The sequence below is a fragment of the Anolis carolinensis genome, unplaced genomic scaffold, assembly GCF_035594765.1.
Source record: "Anolis carolinensis isolate JA03-04 unplaced genomic scaffold, rAnoCar3.1.pri scaffold_116, whole genome shotgun sequence".
In the NCBI taxonomy this organism is placed as follows: Eukaryota; Metazoa; Chordata; class Lepidosauria; order Squamata; family Dactyloidae; genus Anolis; species Anolis carolinensis.
The window spans coordinates 12887-37500 of record NW_026943925.1 but is presented as its reverse complement, the minus strand read 5'-3'; the positions used below and the strand labels follow the sequence as shown (position 1 = coordinate 37500).

Sequence of the window (24614 nt, the reverse complement as noted above, 5' to 3'; positions counted from 1 at the left end):
GAGGAGTCTAGCGTCCAGATGGAGGAAAGCAATATAGCCTTGGCTTGGCAATAGTAAAATATATGACTGAATGTGAGCCAAAAGTGTGATGCAGCAGCGGAAAAGACCAATGTGATTCTAGGCTGCACCCAGAAGCATATAGTGTCCAGATTGAGGAAAGCAATATAGCCATGGCTTCACAAAAGTAATATATATGACTGAACGTGAGCCGAGAGTGTGATGTGGCAGCGAAAAAGGCCAATGCGATCCTAGGCTGCATCCAGAGGAGTCTAGTGTCCAGATGGAGGAAAGCAATATAGCCATGGCTTGGCAATAGTAAAATATATGACTGAATGTGAGCCAAGAGTGTGATGCAGCAACGGAAAAGACCAATGTGATTCTAGGCTGCACCCAGAGGTGTATAGTGTCCAGATCGAGGAAAGCAATATAGCCATTGCTTCACAAAAGTAATTTATATGACTGAACGTGAGCCGAGAGTGTGATGTGGCAGCGAAAAAGGCCAATGCGATCCTAGGCTGCATCCATAGGAGTCTAGCGCCTGGATTAAAAAAATAGCCACAGCCTGCTCTGTTCTCCTGGAATGACAATCCTGGTTCCAGTTCTGAAATAGAGCCTTTATTTGGAAGAAGCTGACAATGAGCCAAGAGTGAGTTGCAGGCACTAAAAAGGCTAATGCGATCCTAGGCTACATCAAGAGGAAGTCAGTATCTAGACTGGAATTCTCCTGGAATTAAAATTGTGAAGAGTGAGGAGATCAGGCCTTTATGTGGAACAAGCCGAAAATGAGACAACATTGTGATGCAGCAGCAAAAAAGTCCAATGCAATCCTAGACTGCATCCATAGGAGTCTAGTGTTCAGATGGAGGGAAGTAATATAGTCATGGCTTGACGACCGTCAGATATGTGACTGAGCATGAGCCAAGAGTGTGATGCAGCAGCGGAAAAGACCAATGAGATTCTAGGCCGCTTCCATAGGAGTCTAATGTTTGGATTGAGGGAAGTCATATAGCCGTGGCTTGGCAAGAGACAAGGAGGGATGCTCAGCCATAATATATATGGCTGAGCAAGAGCCAAAAATGTAATGCAGCTGCAAAAAAAGGCCAATATGATTATTCTAGGCTGCATCCATAGGAGTCTGTGTCCAGGTGGAGGAAAGTCAAATAGCCATGGCTTGACCATAGTAACATATATGGCTGAACATAGGCCAAGCGTGTGACGTATCCACAAAAAAGACCAATGTGATTATTCTAGGCTCCATCCAGAGAACTCCATGGTCCAGATGGAAGCAAATGATTGAGTGTCACTTGACTACAGTACATGATAGCTATTATTATTATTATCATTGTCATTATTATCATCATTATCACCACCATCGTCTAGGAGACTTACTACATCTCAAGCTGAACATGAGCCAAGAGTGTAATGTGGCGGCGAAGAAGGCCAATGCAATCCTAGTGCCTAGATGGAGGAAGGCTGGGAGAAAGGGACACGAGAGCCATGTCTAAACATGGCAAAGGAGGCCCACTGAGGAGGAAGCAAGGCTGGCTTTTGGAAGCTTCAAAGAGAAATGGATTCCAATGGAAGGAAAAGAAATGTTAGGAGGAACCTCCTGGGAGTTTCAAAAGTTCCAGTAGAGGAGCCTAGTGGAATCTTGACGGTCGTCTGTCGGGAGTGCTTTGATTGTGTGTTCCTGCGTGGCAGAAGGGGGTTGGACTGGATGGCCTTTGGGGGTCCTTTCAAACTCTAGGGTTGTATGGTGTTGTTGTTGTTGTTGTTGTTATTATGTGATGGCTTTTAATTCTGAATATGTTTGATGGATTTTAACTGATTTTTCAAATACTGTTTGTGTTTAATTCTGTTTTAATGTTTGTATATTTTAAATTGGATACCAATGCTTTTATGTCAAGCCACTCTGAGTCTCCTTCAGAAGAGATAACATGGGGTATAAATAAATACAATTATGTGTTTATTAATGATTGCGACTTTTTATGTCTTTTTAATTTTCATTTGCACGTTTTTTGGTACTTGAATATTATTGTATGTTCGTTTTGTATTTGTAAGCCGTCCCAAGTCCCCCGGGGGAGATGGAGGCAGAGTATAATAATAATAATAATAATTATTATTATTATTATTATTGAGCAGAGCCTGGGTGGCCATCTGTCAGGAGGGATCGGATGGTGTCCTGCTTTGTGGCGAAAGGGGGTTGGACTGGGTGACCTATGGGAGTCCCTTCCAACACTAGGGCCCTAAGAACCGGTATGGAAAGGCTCCCCCATGAAAGAGTTTCTTTCCTTTGCCCTGGTTTCGCTCCAGATACAAATCTGGGCAAAGCAAACACCCTTTTCTCTCTCTGAGTCACTGGGGCAAACAGCCCGAGTCCAAGGTCCACAGGGGCCCCTGGGCAGGCAAATATTTGGACACCACCAAGGGGACGTCACAGAGTTGGGAGGGACCCCAAAGGCCATCCAGTCCAACCCCAATTCTGCCAAGAAGGAAGGCGCCGCCCGATCCTTCCCAACAGATAGCCATCCAAACACTTACTTAATGAGTCTCCTTATCATAGAATCCTAGTGTTGGAAGGGACCTCCAAAGGCCATCCAGCCCAACCTCCTTCTACCAGGTAGGAAGACACCATCCAATCTCTCCCAACAGATGGTCATTGGGGAAAAACTGAGGAGCAATGGCCACACAATGACACAAACTGACCATTTATTTCTGTCCAGTTCTAATGATAATAATAATAATAATAGTAATAATAATAATAATAATAATAATAATGGGACCCTGAAGAAGGAGACTGAAGGCCTGATCCTTGCAGCCCAGGAGCAAGCCATCAGAACAAATGCAATTAAGGCCAAGATCGAAAAATCAGCTGTTGACCCAAAATGCAGACTGTGCAAGGAAGCTGATGAAACCATTGATCATATCCTCAGCAGCTGTAAGAAAATTGCACAGACAGACTACAAACAGAGGCACAACTATGTGGCCCAAATGATTCATTGGAACTTATGCCTCAAGTCCCACCTCCCAGCAGCAAAGAACTGGTGGGATCACAAACCTGCAAAAGTACTGGAAAATGAGCACGCAAAGATACTGTGGGACTTCCGAATCCAGACTGATAAAGTTCTGGAACACAACACACCAGACATCACAGTTGTGGAAAAGAAAAAGGTTTGGATCATTGATGTCGCCATCCCAGGTGACAGTCGCATTGATGAAAAACAGCAGGAAAAACTCAGCCGCTATCAGGACCTCAAGATTGAACTGCAAAGACTCTGGCAGAAACCAGTGCAGGTGGTCCCGGTGGTGATCGGCGCATTGGGTGCCGTGCCAAAAGATCTCAGCCGGCATTTGGAAACAATAGACATTGACAAAATCACGATCTGCCAACTGAAAAAGGCCACCATACTGGGATCTGCACGCATCATCCGAAAATACATCACACAGTCCTAGACACTTGGGAAGTGTTCGACTTGTGATTTTGTGATATGAAATCCAGCATATCTGTCTTGTTTGCTGTGTCATAATAAAATAACAATAATAATAATAATAATAATAATAATAATAATAATAATAATAATAATAATAATAATAATATACTTATAATAAATAACTACTCTATTCTTGTATACCGCCCCATCTCCCCGAAGGGACTCGGGGTGGCTCATATGGGGACCAAGTCCAAAATACACCACAAAATACAACACAAAGTACATTTAGAATATATAAACATATAAAATCAGTTCTTGACACTTGTATTCATCTAACTTCGTTCTCTCTCCATCCACAACTGGAGCCCCTTCTCCACCTTTACGTTCTTTTCCATTAAAGTGACATTTTTTCCTTTATCGCCGCCCTTCCTTTGACTCACCGGGCCCTTCCCACTTTGCGAATGTGTTTGTATATTTGTGTCCACACATATATCTCTATATATGGAAGCTGGACCCCACCCGACTGGTTTCTTTCCCCCGGAGACATCTGACTGACACCATACCTGGCGTTCCAGCAGAGAAAGGAGAAAACAGGTAAGGAAAGAGGCCTCACCTGGACATAAAGTTACCATTCATTGGGGGGGGGAGGCATTGGATGGTTTTAATGCTTGATAGAGTTGGAAGGGACCCCCAAAGGTCATCTAGTCTAACCCCTTTCTGCCAAAAGCAAAACACCATCCGATCCCTCCAAACAGTTGGCCATCCAATCTCTTACTCGATGAGTCTCTCTTATCATAGAATCCTAGAATTGGAAGGGACCCCCAAAGGTCATTTCGTCCAACCCTTTTCTGCCATAAATAAAGGCACCACGCGATCTCTCCGGACAGATGGGCCTCCAAACTCTGACTTGACGAGTCTCCCTTATCATAGAATCCCAAAGTTGGAAGGGATCCCCAATGGTTATCCAGTCCAACCCTTTTCTGCCAAAAACAAAGACCCCACCCAATCCCTCCCAACAGATGGACATCCAGCCTCTGGATAAAACCCTCCAGAGAAGGAAGGAAGCTGCACTGAACTCCAAGACAGACTAGAGATGGAAGGGGACCCCAAAGGCCATCCAGTCCATGTACTTTCTTTCCTGTCACTTGTAAACACCCAATTGAAACCCTCCCAACAGATGGCAACCCAGTTTCTGTTTCAAATCCCCCACCGGGACTTGTAGGAAGTCTATATATCCTATTCGAGCTTGAAGAGACCCCCAAAGGCTATCCAGTCCAACCATTCCTGCCAAAACCAAAACACCATCCGATCCCCCCAAACAGATGGCCATCCAATCTCTTACTCAACAAGTCTCCCTTATCATAAAATCCTAGAGTTAGAAAGGACCCCCAAAGGTCATCTAGTCAAAAACTTTTCTGCCATAGATAAAGACTCCCCCCGATCCCTCCCGACAAATGGACATCCAGCCTCTGCTTAAGACCCTCCAGAGAAGGAAGGAGGCTGCCCTGGACTCCAAGGCAGTTTAGAATTGGAAGAGGACCCCAAAAGTCATCCAGTCCAACCCTTTCCTGCCATAGACACCATCAAAACCTTCCTGACAGATATCCATCCCGCCTCTGTTAAATCACAGAATTATGGAATCTTAGAGACCCGCAAAAGGCATCTATTCCATATAATACTTCTTATATATCATATTTATTAAAGGGAGTAGAACAGTCAGAATAATAAGAAGCCCAAGAGATGGAGAGGTTGGGAGATGAGTTTTTACATTTGTTTATTATTATAGACACAACAACATAGTATGAAACAGCAAACAAGATAGATATGCTGGATTTTGTATCACAAAATCACATGTCGAACACTTCCCAAGCGTTTAGGACTGTGTGATGTATTATTATTATTATTATTATTATTATTATTATTATTATTATTATTATTATTATGTTTATTTATATCTTGCTTTTTCCCTACATAAGGAGACTCAGTTTGGCTTTTGTAGGCATGCTTTGTGTCTCAGTTTGTATAGTAGTTTCATTTGTATTTTATATTAAGCAAAACATGTTTGTTTTTCATGTGTTCGATGTGATGTGTTTGTTTGCTTTGTTTGTACGGTGGCAGGTTTGTTTCCTACAGCGGTCCAACTGTAACCTGGATGGGATTTGTAATCCAGGATCTAGAATCATAGAATAAAAGGGATTTTAAAGGGATTTTTCACATGCTTTCCATGACAGCCATGTTTCCTATTGTCTCCCAAATGAGAATTCTGCTCCTCCAAATGGAAATTTCCTTTAGGACCCAAATCTCTAGAATTGCAACAAATGAGACACGGAAAATCCCGTTTGCGGTGTCCCTTGCTTATTTTGCCTTTGCTTCGTATGCTGGGGATACACACACACACACACACACACAAAGCTTAATTAAATATATTAAGGCCCTCAAAGGGTTCAACGCCTTCTTCGAAGGGTCAGCCGTTGGGAGCAAAGCTTCAATAGTACTTTTTGGTCTCTTCTTTATTCCCATTCACTGCAATGCTAGAAAAGTTGGGACTTGGAAGAAACTTTGAATTCTTCTTTCGAGAGCCAAACGATAGAAAAGCGTGCAAATTTTTGTGCCACAGAGATGGGTAAAGTGTGGGTTGTGTTGTATGGCGCCTCCCATAGTTAGCTATGCAGGAAGATGGGAGTTGTAGTCCAACCTCCTATGGAGAGCCTCTTGAATTGATCGACATCCATGTTGTCCTATGGAAAGGTCTGGGCACCATCCAGATAGATAGATAAGACATAGACAGACAGACATCTGGAGCGGCCATGCCTGGAAATCGATGGGACCTACTTTTCAAAGAAATGTTTTTAGGATTGGACTGCTGGGCCAATTGATTTCAGGGGAACCTTAATCCCCACTGATCCCATTAGAGATTTATAGGAGAATCCAGTGGCACCCAGATAGAAAGAAAGATAGATAGATGACCCAACTTCAACTTCTAGGGCTATATCCTGAGATAGACTGACTATATATGAAATATAGATGATTGACAGATAAATGATACATGATAGATAGATGACAGATAGATGATAAATAGATGAAAAATAGATGATTGATAGATTAGGCATGATAGATGATAGATAAATAGATAGATGATAGAAAGATGATAGACAATAGATGTTTGAGAGATGGTAGATAGATAAGAGATAGATAGATGAGAGAGAGGGATATATAGATAGATTATAGATGATATAGATACATGATAGATGATTGATAGATAGATGATATATAAATTATACATGATTGATAGATAAGATGATTGATAGATGATAGACACATAGATAGACAATAGATGATTGATAAATAGATGGATTGATAGATGATATATGGATATGAGATAGATGAGAGAGGGGGGATCCAACTTCTAGGACTGCATCCTGAGATAGATGGATGGATGGATGGATGGATGGATGGATGGATGGATGGATGGACAGAATTCCATCTTCAACATCTAAGACAGCATCCTGAGATAGATAGATAGATAGATAGATAGATAGATAGATAGATAGATAGATAGATAGATGATAGAGATAGGGATCCAAGTTCTAGGGTTTCATTCTGACAGACAGACATCTGGAGCGGCCAGTCCTGGAAGTCAGTGGGACTTAGTTATCAAGTAAATGTTTTTAGGATTGAACTCCAGTGCTGATTGATTTTGGGAGAGCTTTAATTCCCATTGATCCCAATGGGGGGGGGGGGGAGAGAGAGAGAGAGAGAGAGAGTCCAGAGGTACCTGGGAATGTAATGTATTTATCCCTGCCCTGGGGTCCCTCCTCTCCTTCATGAATCCACTTCTCCCTAAACGAGGTTTCATCAAGCGAGCAATTAAAGGGAATGAGATCCAGCGGGTCCTAAGGCTAAGATGGAGGGAAAACTTCACTGAACAGAAACCTAAATAGGTGATAATCTTGGGATTCAGGAAAATGTGGGATAGAATTATTATTATTATTATTATCATCATCATCATCATCATCATCATCATCATCATCATCATCATCATCATCATCATCATCATCTTAGAATCTCAGTGCTGGAAGAGACCACATAGGCCATCTAGTCCAACCCCCTGCGATGCAGAAAATATTGTTATATCATTATTATTATTTATTAGAAGTATAGACGGAAGAGATCATATGGATCATCTAGTCCGACCCCTTGCCATGCAGGAAATTATTATTATTGCTATTTCTATATTATTATTATTTCTATGTCATCATTTCTATATTATTATTATTATTATTATTATTATTATTATTATTATCAACACAACGACGTTGTATGGCACAGCAAACAAGATAGATATGCTGGATTTCGTTTCGCAAAACCACAAGTCGAACACTTCCCAAGTGTCTAGGACTGTGTGATGTATTTTCTGATGATGCGTGCAGATCCCAGTAGGGTGGCCCTTTGCAGATGGCATTATTATTATTATTATTATTATTATTATTATTATTATTATTATTTACTGTAGTTGGAAGAAATTGCATGGGCCATCTAGTCCAATCCTCTGCCATGCAGGAAATTATATTATTATTATTGTTATTATTATTTCTATAGTATTACTATTACTAATTCATCATCATCATCATCATTATTATTATTATTATTATTATTATTATTATTACTATTCGAATCATAAAGTTGGAAGAGACCGCATGGGCCATCTAGTCCAAACCCCTGCCATGCAGAAAATTATTATTAGTATCAGTATTACATCATCATCATCATCATCATTATTTCTATATGATTATGATGAGTTCTAAACCACACTTTCCTGAATCTCAAGATGACAGAAACAATGCTGCCCTTTCCTCTATGAGAATGAGTTCTCAGATTCCTATCTGTCTAGAGTAAACAACATGTTTTTGTTGTGTACTCTTCCACTGCCCCCGCCTTGGCAGGGATAGTTGCAGATAACCCTCTGTGTTCCCACTTTTTCAGCTGCGGCTAAAACGTCCCGGTTTCTCCCTCTCCTCCTTTGTGGTCCAACCCCCCTCGACTAATTCTCTACTAAAGGCATTTGAATTAAACAAGCCAGCCCCTCCCAGGGTGCTCGGGCTAAAGCAAACACCTGGGAGGCTCCTTTGACTTATCGGGCAGGATAAAGGCCTGAAAGGTACACAATGTGCTGGCTGCAGCCTGACCCACACTGCCCACCCTCCTGCTTCTTTGCAAGAGGAAAGGCCCATTCCGGGGTGCAGCCCCTGTTTGCGTGGGGAGCGTTCATTGGGGACTGTGAATGAGCTCCATAGAAGTCTCTGCCACAAATGGGAAACCCCAAGATTTCTACAATGCAGTCCTAGAAGTTGAAATGGGATCTGCCTATCTAACTGTCTTATCTATCTATCCTAGGATGCAGTCCTAGAATTTGGGCCTATTTATCTGTGTATCTCTATTACAGGATGCAGTCCTCGAAGTTGACGCTTGCTTGCTTGCTATTTGTATTTATTTATTTCAGAATGCAATCCTAGAAGTTGAACTTGGATCTCTCTCTCTCTCTCTCTCTCTCTCTGGGCCATTCCACACAGCCATATAACCCAATATATCACGGCAGCTAATCCACAATATCTGCTTTGAATTGGATGTTAGCTCCAACTCCTGCCAACCTAGCAGTTCGAAAACATGCCAATGTGAGTAGATCAATAGGTACCACTCCGGCGGGAAGGTAACGGCGCTCCATGCAGTCATGTCGGCCACATGACTTTGGAGGTGTCTATGGACAACGCCGGCTCTTCGGCTTAGAAATGGAGATGAGCACCAACACCCAGAGTGAGACATGACTGGACTTAACGTCAGGGGAAAACCTTTACCTTTACTATCTGAGTCCACACTGCCATATAAGGGCTGGGTTGTGGCGCAGCTGGTTAGTAGCCAGCTGCAGTAAATCACTACTGTCCGAGAGGTCATGAGTTCAAACCCAGCCTGGGTCAGAGTGAGCTCCCGACCATTAATAGTCTAGCTCGCCGTTGACCTAGGCAGCTCGAAAGACAGTTGCATCTGTCGAGTAGAAAATTTAGGTACTGCTTTATGCGGGGAGGCTAATTTAACTAATTTACAACACCATAAAACCTTCCAGCAGTGTACAGAAAGGAATAAGGAAGTACTCCATCAAGGACTTGGTGTCACAAGTGGACAGAGAAGCGGCAGCTCCCCCTGTGGCTGGAATCAAGCACGCCCTCATGAAGCCAGAAGCTGGAAAAATGTTGAATTGCCTCTGTGTCTATCTATATGTCGTATGTCTAATGACACTGAATGTTTGCCATGTATATGTGCATTGTGATCCGCTCTGAGTCCCCTTCGGGGTGAGATGGGCGCAATATAAATACTGTAAATAAATAATAATAAATATAACCCAGTTCAAAGCAGATAATATGGAATTTTATACAGTTATGTGGAAGGGGCCTCTGTGGCCATACAAAATCCACATTGAATTGGATTATATGGCAGTGTGGACTCATGCCCCTTCCACAATCCTAGACATTGAACTTGGATCTATCTCTGTGTCTAATATCCTGCCTTTCTCTGAAATGGTTCCAAAGCAGGATCATTGTCCTTCCTTCCTTCCTTCCTTCCTTCTTTCCTTCCTTCCTTCCTTCCTTCCTATTTTATCATCGCTTGTATTTTGATTTTGCTGTAAGCCGCCCCGAGTCCCCTTCGGGGGAGATGGAGGCGGGATATAAATAAACTTATTTATTATTATTATTATTATTATTATTCCGTCCTTCCTTCCGTCCTTCCTTCCTTCCTTCCTTCCTTCCTTGTCTTTATCTATCTCAGAATGCAATCCTAGAATTTGGATCACTATCAGGATGGAGTTGGAGCTTGCTTGCATTCTTGCTTTCTTTCCCTCTTTCTTTCTTTTATTCATTCCATCTATCTATCTCGGGATCCAGCTATCTATCTATTTATCTCAGAATGCAATCCTAGACGTTGAACTTGGATGTCTCTCTCTCTCTCTAATATCCTGCCTTTCTCAGAAATGGTCCCAAAGCAGGATGGATGTGCCTACCAATGTGCTTTCTTTCCATTCATGCCTTCCTTCCTTCATAGGCAGACAGAATGGCGTACCAGACGGACGTGATCATCGACTCCCAGCCGCAGGGGGGCATGGGCACCAGCTACACCTTCAGCAGCCAAGGGGCCTGGGGCTCCGACCTCTGCGACTGCTGCGGGGACATGGGCGCCTGTGAGTGGGGCCGTATAGGGGTCACTGGGGTAAAGGGGGGCACCTGGGTCAAAGGGTCACAATGCTGACGCCATGCTCTCTCTCTCGCCCTCCTGCAGGCCTCTGTGCCACCTTCGTGCCCTGCATCTTCGCCTGCCGCGTGGCGGAACAGGCCGGAGAGTGCTGCTGCCTCCCCTACCTGCCTGGCACCCTCGTCGCCCTCCGCACCGGAGTCCGGGAGAGGTACCACATCGAGGTGAGGCAAACATGGGCCGTGTGTGCGGTGGCCCACCCAGAGAGAGCTGGAAGGGGCCGCCAAGGGCCATCCAGTCCAACCCCCCTTCTGACAGGCAGATGGCCATCCAGCTTGTGTAGAATCCTAGAGTTGGAAGGGAGCCCAAGGTGCATCTCATTATAAAATAGAACCACAGAACCCTGGAGTTGGAAGGGATCCCAAGGTGCATCTAATAATCATAACAACAACAACAACAACAACAACAACAACAACAGATCCATGGAACCCTAGAGTTGGAAGGGAGCCCAAGGTACAGCTCATAATAATAATAATAATAATAATAATAATAATAATAATACCAATAATAATAATAATAATAATAATAATAGAACCATGGAACCCTGGAGTTGGAAGGAATTCCAAGGTGCATCTAATAATCATAACAACAACAACAACAACAATAGATCCATGGAACCCTAGAGTTGGAAGGGAGCCCAAGGTGCATCTCATTATAAAATAGAACCACGGAACCCTGGAGTTGGAAGGGATCCCAAGGTGCATCTAATAATCATAACAACAACAACAACAACAACAGAACCATGGAACCCAAGGGTTGGAAGGGATCCCAAGGAGCATCTCATAATAATAATAATAATAATAATAATAATAATAATAATAATAATAATAATAATAATATAGAACCAAGGAACCCTGGAGTTGGAAGGAATCCCAAGGTGCATCTAATAATCATAACAACAACAACAAAAACAACAACAATAGAACCATAGAGTTGGAAGGGATCCCAAGATGCATCTAATAATAATAATAATAATAATAATAATAATAATAATTAATCACACAGTCCTAAACGCTTGGGAAGTGTTCGACTTGTGATTTTGTGATATGAAATCCAGCATATCTAACTTGTTTGCTGTGTCAGATTATGTTGTTGTGTCAATAATAATAATAATAATAATAATAATAATAATAATAATAATAATAGAACCATGGATCCCTGTAGTTGGAAGGGAGCCCAAAGTGTATCTAATAATAAGGTGCACCATTCAATCCCTCCTGATAGATGGCTATCCAGCCTGTGTTTAAAGATTTCCATAGAATCCTAGAGTTGGAAGGAACCCCAAAGGGCGTCCAGTCCAACCCCCTTCTGCCAGGAAGGAAGGCACCATCTGATCCCTCCTGAGAGAGGGCCATCCAGCCAAAGCCAGGTGGCCATAGATATGATATAGACAGATAGACGCTAGATATATAATTGAATCCTAGAGTTGAAAGAGACCCTCAAGGGTCATCCAGTCCAACTCCCTTCCTTCCGCCAGGAAAACACCATCCGATTCATCCCGACAGATGGCTGTCCAGCCTCTGTGACAATAACAACAACAACATTTTGCTTTTAGTCTCTTTTAAGAGAGGAAACAAGGATATAATTAATAATTTACGATGATGATAATTTGGATTCTACGCAGGGCTCCATCTGTTCGGACTGGGTGGTCATGTCCTGCTGCCCCCTCTGCGGACTCTGCCAGCTCTCCAGGGAACTGAACAACAAGAACTGAGGAAACAAGGCTGGAATTCAAACACAGGACCGCCTTCCTGCAAAGGAGCAGGAAGAAACAGCCCACCATCCAAACATGAGTCGTAATGAATAAAATATATACCTTGGTATATGTAATTTTCTCAACCGGTGCCTCTTTTTCGTTTCTTTGGGGGGAAATCTGAGATGTGTTTTTGGAGCCGGGGCAAAACTGCAACTCCCATGGTTCCTGTAAGAAATCAACATATATGATGTCAAAGGTTTTCATGGCTGGAATCACTGGGTTGCTGTGAGTTTTCTGGGCTGTGTGGCCATGTTCCAGAAGCATTCTCTCCTGACATTTCACCCAGATCTATGGCAGGCATTCCCAGAGGTAGACCTCACAACCTCTGAAGATGCCTGCCATGGATGTGGGTGAAATGTCAGGAGAGATTGCTTCTGGAACATGGCCGCACAACCCGGAAAACTCACAACAACCCAATCCACATATAAATGAATTAACATTTTCACATTTATAGCACTACAATTTCACTGCCATGGCTGCACAATCCTATAGAATCCTGGTATTGCAATTATTATGATTATGATTAACAATTTAAGTTTTATGGTGTTCATATGTTGTATATGTTTTAATTGTCTTATGTATATGATATATTGTATTTTATTGTTGTATATGCGGCATTGAATATTGCCATACTGTAAGCCACTCCGAGTCCCCTTCAGGGTGAGAGGGAGCAGGATATAAAACAGTAAATAAATAAGTAAATGATATTATTATTTATATCCTGCTTTTTCTCTCCACAAAGGAGACTCAAAGCGGCTTACATTAAAAGCATTTTGATACAACTTTAAAATATATAAATATTGAAACAGAATTAAATATTGTATTTAGGGGGAAATGCTTAGAATTCTCAGCCTTCAAAACTACAAATCCCGGGATTCCAGAGGATGATGTCACCATGGCAGTTAAAGGAGAAATTGAGTTCACTGAATCAGAGAATACTGAATCCAACAGATGAGGAATATCGACCAAACTTGGCCCACAGACCCAGCATGGCCAAGAGTGCATGCTGGCGGGGTTCAAAGAGAGTTGACCTTGGAATATGGGAGTTGTAGTTCACCCTTATTCAGAGAACACTGAACCCAGCAGATGATGGATCTGGACCACACTTGGCACACAGACCCAACGTGGCCAACTGTGCATGCAGGCGAGGTTGGGGGGTGATTGCCTTGGGATATGGGAGTTGTAGTTCACCCTGATCCAGAGAACACTGAAGCCAGCTAACATCAAATCTGGACCAAACTTGGCACACAGAATACTGGTGGAGTTTTGGGAGGATTGACCCAAGATTTTTGGGAATTGTAGTTCACCCAACAGGCAAAAGCAAAGATTGATTTTTTCCCCAAGACATAGAGTAACATATGACCAAACTGATATTACCTAACATTAAAAACAAACAATGCCCCTTTCAAATAACCCAGGCATTGCTGGGCATCCAAGCTTGTCTATCTTCTATCTATCTATCTATCTATTTTCTAATCTTCTAATCTTTTATCTTCTATCTATCTATCTATCTATCTATCTATACACATGTAAATGTGAAGATCTGTATGTGTGTATGTGGCACGGGTGTCCGCTCACACTGACAGCCTCCAGCCTCCACAAACAGGCTCTAGTTCCCAGTGCTGAGGAGCCACCAAGTCACTCTCTCCCAGGATATTGTAGGTTACAGCGAGCACATCCCAGTGTTCCTTTCTCTCGCTGTTTGCATGACCCCGCCCACAGCCTCTCCCTTAATCCTTTCCTACCATTTCCTATGCCACACAGCAAACAGAGGAATTCATCAGCAACTGAACATAATAGAGAGAGGTATGGGGAAAATTCACCATGATTTATAGGAGATATAGGGATGTATAGCTCATCTGCAATCTAAGAACTCTCTGAACCCTACCAATGATGGACCTGGAATTAACTTGGCATATAGACCCAACATGGCCAACTTTGCGTACTGGCAGGATTTGGAGGTGATTGACCTTGGCATTAGAGACTTATAGTTCAACCGTAATCAGAGAATACTGAATCCAGCAGATGAGGGATCTGGACCAAACTTGGAACACAATACTGGTGGACTTTGGGGGTGATTGACTTTTATCTCTGGGAGTTATAGTTCACCTGTATTTCATGAGCCCTCTGAACCCCACCAATGACGGATCTGGACCAAACTTGGCACACAGACCCAATGCTGCTAACTTTGCATACTGTTGGACTTTGGGGTGATCAACCTTGGCATCAGAGAGTTATAGTTCACCCGTATTCAGAGAACACTGAACCCAGCAGATGACGGATCTGGACCAAACTTGGCACACTGACACAACATGGCCAACTGGGAATACTGGGGGAGTTTTGGGAGGACTGACCCAAGATTTTTGGGAATTGTAGCTCACCCACAACTTCATTCATTTTCTAATGGGAGCACTTATAAAAAACAACAGGAAAGACTGGCTTTTCCCCCAAATAAATGGTGTTACAAATGACCAAACTGATATTATCTAACAAACAAAAACAAACAAGGCTCTTTTCAAATAATCCGGGCATTGCTGGACACCCAAGCTAGTAATACAGTAGAGTCTCACTTATCCAACACTCGCTTATCCAATGTTCTGGATTATCCAATGCACTTTTGTAATCAATGTTTTCAATACATCGTGATATTCTGGTGCTAAATTCGTAAATACAGTAGTTACTACATAGCATTACTGTGTATTGAACTACTTTTTCTGTAAAATTTGTTGTATAACATGATGTTTTGGTGCTTAATTTGTAAAATCATAACCTAATTTGATATTTAATAGGCATTTCTTTAATCTCTCCTTATTATCTGTGTGTAATACATTGTATGCCTTTGTTTGAATGTTAGGATGAACTCTTATACTTAATTTCTTTTAAAAATGAGTAGAAATCTAGATTGAAAATAGTGGATAACATGTAGAAAGAGCAATTCTATATGTTTTGAACTACTGATAATAATATGTACTTAATGTTAGAATTAACTGGTTGATTGTAGATATGCATGTACATTTCAAAAGGATTGTTATTTGACTTTATCTGCTATAATTTGCTGTTTTGTTATGTAACATATCATTAATAAACTGTTTACCCACCAAATAAATAAATAAATAAAATCTCTCCTTATTATCCAACATATTTGCTTATCCAATGTTCTGCCGGCCCGTTTACGTTGGATAAGTGAGACTCTACTGTAATAATAATAATAAATAAATAATGATATATCTCTCCTTATTATCCAACATATTTGCTTATCCAACGTTCTGCCGGCCCGTTTACGTTGGATAAGCGAGACTCTACTATAATAATAATAATAATAATAATATACCAATATAATAGTAAAAATGTAGAAAGATGAAATATACCAATATAATGATGATGACGACGATGTTGGAGGAGGAAAATGAAATATTCCAATATAATAATAATACTAAGGAAATGAAGTAATACCAAAAATAATAAGAATGATCATAAATAAAAGAAGAGGAGGAAGAGGGGAATCACAAACAAAATACAACCCCTAAAGGATAGAATTAGGCCTTAAATGTTCCATTGCCTAGGGAAATAATAACACAACAACCCAATAATACAACTCTAGGCCACTCAGTCCACAAAGCCAGGCCTCTTTGGATGAAGAAAGCGTGGCCTGCTGGGAATCGTAGTCCACTCCGCTCTGTGGCCAGGCCTGCGGCTTCCTAGGCGAGGGAGCCGCGAGACTACATTTCCCGGCAGGCGCCACGTCAGGGAGAGGCCTGCCCCCTATATCCGGGTCCCTCGTTGGCTCCGCCCCCTCCGGGTTGCCACGCAGGCTTGGCGCCGCCGGACGGAGGAGGCAGGTGAGCGCCCATCGCGCGGGGTGCGGTTGCTAGGGGCAACCAGGGAGGCAGGCGAGCATCCTTGAGGCCCGGGCTAGGCCCCGAGCGGCCTTCCTCGCCTCCCTTTACTTCCCCGCTTTTCTCGTCATCTTCGGGGAAGGGAGGAAGGAAGGAAGGGCCTTTGGGAGCGCTCCCTCCGGGGAATCCTCCCCTGCAAGGTAGGCCTCCGCAGGTCGAAGGATCCATCTGTCTGTATGTATATTGAATATCCTCAAACATCCTGTAGACATAAATATCAGGCATGGGCAAATTTCGGCCCTCCAGGTGTTTTGGACTACAACTCCCACAATTCCTAACAGCCGGCAGGCTGTTAGGAATTGTGGGAGTTGTAGTCCAAAACACCTGGAGGGCCGAGGTTTGCCCATGCCTGATAAATATCATTGAATGCCCCCCGACATACACACATATCTATATCCATGTCTGTACGTATATTGAATAACCACATATTGATTAACACACACGCACACACATATACAGATAAACATACACACATGTACATTGACACACACACATATCTATATCTATGTCTGTATATTGATTAACTACATATTGATTTACATACACATACACACGCACATGTAAACATACACACATGTACATTGAATGCCCCAGACACGCACACATATCTATATGTATGTCTGTATGTATATTGAATAACCACATATTGATTTACATACACGCACACTCATATACAGATAAACATACACACATGTACATTGACACATGCACATATCTATGTCTGTATATTGAATAACCACATATTGATTTACATACATACACACACACATATATACAGATAAACATACACACATGTACTTTGAATGCCCCAGACACACACACACACACACATATCTATATCTATGTCTGTATGTATATTGAATAACCACATATTGATTTACATACACACACATATATATACAGATAAACATACACACATGTACATTGACACACACACACACATCTATATCTATGTCTGTATGTATATTGAATAACCACATATTGATTTACATACACACACACACACACATATATATATATATATACAGATAAACATACACACATGTACATTGAATGCCCCAGACACACACACATATCTATATCTATGTATGTATATTGAATCACCACATATTGATTTACACACACACACACACACATATATACAGATAAACATACACACATGTAAATTGAATACCCCCAAACCCAGGAGGCAAGCAGCCAGACACAGCCCCATTGTGTCTTATTTATTATTACATCTTCTGTATTATTACATCTTATTTAGATTGTAAGCCTGAGGACGAACAAAATGTGCCGTGCTTCAGCTGCTTGAGCTGTTCTGAGAGCCTTTGTGGCTGAATAACTAAACCCGTGTATATGATAAAATTCAAATTACATGTGTGTGTGTGTGTGTATTGGGATGGCTCCTGGGTGGCTTAATAGATCTGGATTGGCAGAGGATGATGGGAGTTCGGGTCTTTCAACCACCAATATCCATAGAGCAGTGTCATGGCTGCCAGTGACTGATCTTGACCAAGGTTGGTACACATTAACCGCTGTGGCCACCTATAATGCCGGCACAGTTTGACAGAGGATGATGGGTATTAGAGTCCATCCCATCCTGAGAGAGAGCAGGGTGAATCCCACCAATGATGGATTTGCACCAAACTTACGCATATCCACCATTACCAACTTAAAATTTATTTATTATTTATTTACTATAGTTTTACCCTGCTCTTCTCACCCCGGAGGGGACTCAGGGCAACTAATAACATGGCAATAATTCAAATGCATGCGATTTCAGCAAGGATTGGCACACGATGATGGGAGGTGTTGTCCACCCGCTTCCAAAGATTCTACCTTGTGCATTTCTAATGGGGACATTGAGAACCGTAACATCTCAAGCCAAACTACGGCCATTTCTAATTTTTATCATTGCAAAATATCTGCAAAATTGCAGGGCCCCTAAGATAGTAATATATAATATATATATTTTCTTTCTTTTTCTGTGTCTATTTCTCTGCAGACGGGAGCAGAATGGCGGGCAAAACCGGGCCAGAGCATCTCTTCAATCCGGCCACTGAGATGGAGACGGCTGGGACAGTGCTGGGCACCAAGTAAGGATCAAGGAATATTATGAAATAATACGTCCCTCCAAATGCCATCATTTGGGGACAAGGTCACCATATTCTCCCAGGATGCATTTATTTATTTATTTATTTATTTATTTGCGACATTTATATCCCACCCTCACCCTGAAGGGGACTCAGGGCGGCTCACAAGTTAAATGTACATACAATATATTATATTATTCATATAGCACAATATACGCATCATATATTACTATATTGTACTATAACAATATAATAATATACAGTAATCATATTATATTATGCAAATAAGTATTGTATGTGCATATAATATTAATAATATTATAATGTAATATAATATAATAATAATACACTATTATAATGGTATATTAATATTACATTTAATATTGCTAATATTGCAGTATAGTGTTATACATTGTGCTATACGAATAATATAATATATTGTATGTTCAGTCACCTCGTGTTTACAATATTTATATGGTGCACTTTACCCAGTCTGTTTTTACAACCTCTCTATTTTAATCCATGTTTTTATTTTTTTTTGTGATTTATTTTTATTGGGTAATGTTTAAATTTTTATAATTGTGCATGTCTCTTGTCTCTTGTTGTGTTTTATATTGTTATTGTTTTTATTCAGGCTTTGCCCCATGTAAGCCACCCTGAGTCTCCTTTGGGGAGATAGAGGCGGGGAATAAAAATAAAGTTATTATTATTATTATTATTATTATTATTATTATTATTATTATTATTGACACAACGACATAGTCTGACACAGCAAACAAGATAGATATGCTGGATTTTGTATCAAAAAATCACAAGTCGAACACTTCCCAAGTGTCTAGGACTGTGTGATGTATTATTATTATTATTGTTATTATTACCCAGTTTCCCCAAAAATAAGACATCCCCAAAAACTAAGACCTAGTAGAAGTTTTGCTGAATTGCTAACTATAAGGCCTCCCCCGAAAGTAAGACCTAGCAAAGTTTTTGTTTGGAAGCATGCCCGGCACCCGCCAAACAGAACACCAGAGCATGCAGGATTGGTAAATGTACATATCAGTTGTACATGGAAATAATGGTAGCAACAACAAATTCTTGATAGGTTTCACAGTTTGTCTGGTTAAGCTGGTTTGTGATGACAACTACTGTACAGTATATAATAAATGTTCATTTTTTTGTGCAACAATAAATGTGAATTTTTCTTCATGGAAAAATAAGACATCCTCTGTAAATAAGACCTAGCACATCTTTGGGAGCAAAAATTAATATAAGATACTGTCTTATTTTCGGGGAAACACGGTATTACAGTAGAGTCTCACTTATCCAACATAAACAGGCCGGCAGAACGTTGGATAAGTGAATATGTTGGATAATAAGGAGAGATTAAGAAAAAGCCTATTAAACATCAAAATAGGTTATGATTTTACAAATTAAGCACCAAAACATCATATTATACAACAAATTTGACAGAAAAAGTAGTTCATTACACATTAATGCTATGTAGTAATGACTGTATTTTCGAATCTAACACCAAAATATCACAATGCATTGAAAACATTGACTACAAAAATGCGTTGGATAATCCAGAACGTTGGATAAGTGAGACTCTACTGTATTATATGACTTGTAAGCCACCCTGAGTCCCCTTCGGGGTGAGAAGGGCGGGATATAAATGTCGCTAAATATTTGTTTTAATGCCACTTGAATCTCTCTAGGAAGGGATGTGGGAAAGGGGTTTTCGGAAGCTGAGGAATGGGCTCCTTCGCAGACCGTGGGGTGTTTGGATGGCCTTTGACCCCTCCTTGTTGGTTTCCCCAGGATCCCCCTTCCGGCGGCCCTGCTGCCCCCCGGCCCGGCCAAGGAGTGGCTGGACCAGCGCCGCGCCACCATCCGCCCCTGGGCCAACTTCGTGGACCAGCGTCGCTTCGGGAAGCCGCGCAACTTTGGAGAGCTTTGCAAGCGCCTGGTCCGCAACGTGGAGTACTTCCAGAGCAACTACGTCTTCGTCTTCCTCGGCCTCATCCTCTACTGCCTGTGAGTGCCGGGTGTGTGTGAGAGATGCTTTAGACTAGGCATGGGCAAACGTGGGCCCTCCAGGTGTTTTGGACTGCAACTCGCAGAATTCCTAACAGCCTCAGACCCCTTCCTTTTCCCCCTCAGCCGCCCCTCAGTTTATGTCCTGCTTCTCTCCCATATGCCACTCAAAGAAGCTGACATTGCTTAGTTGCACAGAGGTACAATGCAGAGCAGGTGGGTGTCCCTGAGCACTGGCTTTTTTAACTGAGCAGAATCAAGTCCATGTCTCCCCCCCCCCCTCTCTCTCATTAGCATCACTTCTCCGCTCCTCCTGATTGCGCTGGCCGTCTTCTTTGGGGCCTGTTACATCATCTACCTGAAGACCCAGCATTCGCAGCTGGTGCTGTTTGGTGAGTGGGAAGAAGGGAGGAAGGAAGGAGGGAAAAAAGGAAGGAAAGGAAGGCCTTACAGCTGTCTCCCTTTGGAACCTCCCAGATTCGCCACCAGGGGGCAGTGTATCCGCAGGAATATTGGTTGGGTCTTCCTTCATCCCCAAGTTACAAACAAGTGCTATAGATTTGTTCTTAAGTTGAATTTGTTTGTAAGGCGAAACAGGGACATGTTTAAAGTGTAATTCCAGCCATATCTATCTACCTATAGCTTTAGATAGCATAAGGAAGGGTTGACACCCACCTCCCTTTTGTCCCTGAGAGAATTGCATTTGGGGAAATTTGGCTTGTTATGGAAACTGGGGACTGGGGATAAGTCCTCAGTGGGAACAGACATCATGGCTCTTCCAGGAGTGGATTTCCTTTCCTTCCAAGGGGGAGATGTAGTAATAATAAAAATAAGAAGAATAAGAATACTTTATAACCCGCTTCCATCTCTCCGAGGGGACTCAGAGTTGTTCACATGGGGGCCAAGCCCGATCAACAGATAAAACAATACAACAACATATATAATTAAAACAATAACAGTAAAATTACGCTCCCTGTGGCCAGTCCTGTTAACAGCCTGTCTCTCTCCTCCTGCTGCCTCGGCACCCTTGCTCTTAACGAGCCCTGTTCTTAACTCAGAGTTGTTTGCAAGTCAGTTGTTTGTTATTCTGGGCTGGGCTTTAGCACAGCAGGTTAATCTCCAAGATGCAATAAATTTTGCAAACTGGAAGGTTGAGAGTTCAAAGCCTGGGTCAGGGTGACCTCCTGTCCTTTTGTTCAGCTTCTGCCAACCTAGCAGTTCGAAAACAAACCTGGGTAGATAAATAGGAACCACATTAAAAAGCAGGGAGGTATTTAGGCTGGGCGTTTCAATCAGAAAAAGAGGAAGTTTCCGAACAAAGAAAACTTTTCTTTAGGGAGATGGAGCAACAGCACCACCCGGTGGCTGGAACCGAGCACAACCTCCAAAGATGCCGAAAGTTGGGAAAGCCTGTATAATATGTCTATCTGTTGTCTGTCTTGCCATGGTTATAATTGGCATTGAATGTTTGCCGTATATGTGTTCTGTGATCAGCCCTGAGTCCCTTTGGAGTGAGAAGGGTGAAATATATATACTGTACATAAATTATTTATATACATGTAATGGTTTTCCCCTGACATTAAGTCCAGTCGTGACCGACTCTGGGGGTTGGTGCTCATCTCCATTTCTAAGCCGAAGAGCCGGCGTTGTCCGTAGACACCTCCAAGGTCATGTGGCTGGCATGACTGCATGGAGCACCGTTACCTTCTCACTGGAGCAGTACCTATTGATCTACTCACATTTGCATGTTTTCGAACTGCTAGGTTGGCAGGAGCTGGAGCTAATAGCGGGCGCTCATTCTGCTCCTGGGCTATGAACCTGGGACCTTTTGGTCTGCAAGTTCAGCAGCTCAGCGCTTTAACACACTGTGCCACCAGGGGCCCATATATATATATATATATATATATATATATATATGAGGTAGATATAGTGTCATAGATTTGGAAGGGATCCCCAAAGGCCATCCAGCCCAACTCTGTTACTGACTATGAGTTGTTTGTAAGTCAGATGTTTGTAACTCAGGGCTGGACCTTGGGAAGCCCCTTATTTCTCACATTCTTTGCATGGCGGGGTTGGGATGGCTTCCTTCCGGCCATTCCGGCCTGCCTCTCTGCCCTGGGACTGCCACCGCTGCCCCCGCCTCACCGCTTCCCTCTCCTTCTGCCTTCCAGGTCGGGAGCTGAGCACAGCCCACCAGTACGGCCTGGCCGGAGGGGTCTCCTTCCCCTTCTTCTGGCTGGCCGGAGCCGGGTCTGCCGTCTTCTGGGTCCTGGGTGAGTTGCTGGGCGATGCTCTCAAGCGCAAAACATTTCCTGTTTGGCTGTGGGTGCAGGCATGCCTCCGGTACTCCTAGCCACCCCTGTCCTGATGTCTCCAAGTCCAGGCTATTCTGGGCTCCAGCTCCCGTCTTCCTCCTCTTTAGACATCAGGCATTTAGAGTTGAGGCGAGTTGAGATACAGGAACATCTGGATTCAGATACGACAGTCCTTATTTGTGCAGATAGATGGAACGGCCAAAAGGAAATGCCACCCTGAGACGCAGCAGCTCAGTTGGGGATTTATAGGATTTCTGAGGACATTTCAGACCTCTGAGCATCCTTTTTCCCTCCGGGCTCTTTCTGTCCCCTTTCCATCCTCCCTTGGTCCCTTTGATCAGTTGTTTGCCCAAATGGCTCAAGTAAGCCATCATTTCCCCTGCCATTTCCCTGCATTCAGTATATCACACACCCTCTGATCTTTTGGCCAACCCATCAAACACCCTTTTGTTTGAACCGGCTCACATCTAAGACTTGCCGCCTGTGTGAGTTCTTTAATCCCAGGCCTTCAGTGGGTTCCCTTTTGCATCCCTAAAGAAGGACATGGCCTGTTTATGGCCCTGCTTCTTTCCTTCCTGCTGCCATTGGTTGCATGTCTCCTTTGGGTGTGTTTACTCGTGGCTGAATTCTTCTAAACCTTCAGCTGATTTCTAAGGCGAGGGCTATTTATTTATTTATTTTTATTTACAACATTTATACCCCGCCCTTCTCACCCGAGGGGACTCGGGGCGGCTTACAAAAATTGGCAAAATGTAATGCCCAAAAATGCAATTATAAAAAAAACAGTACATACAGATCCATTAATAACATTGTTAAAACACATTATAAAAACCTTTAAAAGGTATATATATATATATTATTTAATCAAGCTGAACAAACAACTCTGCATATGTATGCTTGCCCACAATGTCCTGCCTCATGTACGGAGGAGGAGTTGTTTAAAGCTACGGACAATGCAGTTGCTGTTGCCCGCTTTTGGTCTAAAACTATTTAGTTGTTTGTGATTTCCTTTTTTTTTTCATCATTTTAAAATGTATTTATCATGCAACACTTTTGACACAAAATAAATAAATAAATCAAGCTATACTATCAAATGAAATTGGGGCTGTTGTCCCCTTGAGTTGATATAAAAGGACACCTGAATCCAGACACAAGGCTTGTGGAGAGGATGTTAAACGGTCCTCAAGGGCTGTGGGGTTGCCGCTCCCTTGCGCCTCCTTCACATCTCGTGTCCATTGCAGGTGCCACGTTGGTGGTCATCGGTTCGCACGCGGCCTTCCACGAATTGGAGTCCGGGGAGACGGAGGAGCTGCAGATGGAGCCCGTCTGAGTGGGCCCCCCGCCCCCGGAATCTCTCTTTCGGACCCATGCGCCTTCTTTCCTCCCATTGATGCTGCTGCTGCTGTTACGCTCTTGTGTTGCCTCTGTCATGTGCCATTCCCTCTCTTCTTTGGAGGTCCTCAAGCGAGGGGCCCTCCAGGATGCCCCCTCCCCACAAACTCATATCCCCTTTAGCTCCTCCCACAGTCCAGCCCTTGCCTCCCCAGCCCCTCCCACCATTACAAGCCCCGCCCCTTTCTTGGTCTTGCATTTTAGCCCCTCCCACAATTAAGTGCCCCACCCCTTTCTTTTTCAGCTCCTCCCACAATTAAACGACGCACCCCTTGCTGTGAACCTGGTGTTCTTTTTGATCCAGAGCAAGATACGGGGGAATAATGATATTATACAGTAGAGTCTCACTTATCGGGCCGGCAGAACGTAGGATAAGCAAATATGTTTTATTATTACAGTAGAGT

General features: G+C 42.7%; 2 protein-coding genes and 1 long non-coding RNA gene across 4 annotated transcripts; 2 read left to right on the top strand and 1 right to left on the bottom strand.

The window, feature by feature from the left end:
• The first annotated feature begins 3877 nt into the window (after positions 1 to 3877).
• Positions 3878 to 12569, top strand: LOC100552235 (cornifelin homolog A). The gene is made up of 4 exons (XM_062967104.1): positions 3878 to 4025; positions 10524 to 10659; positions 10758 to 10894; positions 12355 to 12569. The coding sequence occupies exons 2-4, from the start codon at positions 10533 to 10535 to the stop codon at positions 12442 to 12444; spliced, it is 354 nt and encodes a 117-aa protein (XP_062823174.1). The 5' UTR covers positions 3878 to 4025; positions 10524 to 10532; the 3' UTR covers positions 12445 to 12569.
• LOC134295235 (uncharacterized) lies at positions 12427 to 16207 on the bottom strand. The gene is made up of 2 exons (XR_010001769.1): positions 15855 to 16207; positions 12427 to 12651 (listed from the first exon to the last, which is right to left on the bottom strand). It is a non-coding gene; the product is annotated as an uncharacterized LOC134295235 (long non-coding RNA).
• rabac1 (Rab acceptor 1) lies at positions 16187 to 24492 on the top strand. 2 transcript variants are annotated; one of them, XM_016999092.2, is made up of 6 exons: positions 16187 to 16325; positions 18385 to 18475; positions 20288 to 20503; positions 20798 to 20895; positions 22675 to 22776; positions 24060 to 24492. In XM_016999092.2, exons 2-6 carry the CDS (start codon positions 18396 to 18398, stop codon positions 24146 to 24148), a joined length of 585 nt encoding a protein of 194 aa, XP_016854581.1. In that variant the 5' UTR covers positions 16187 to 16325; positions 18385 to 18395; the 3' UTR covers positions 24149 to 24492. The 2 variants fall into 2 exon arrangements, with proteins under 2 accessions (XP_016854581.1, XP_062823173.1); XM_062967103.1 differs by lacking the exon at positions 16187 to 16325 and adding an exon at positions 16368 to 16522.
• Positions 24493 to 24614: the final 122 nt, after the last annotated feature.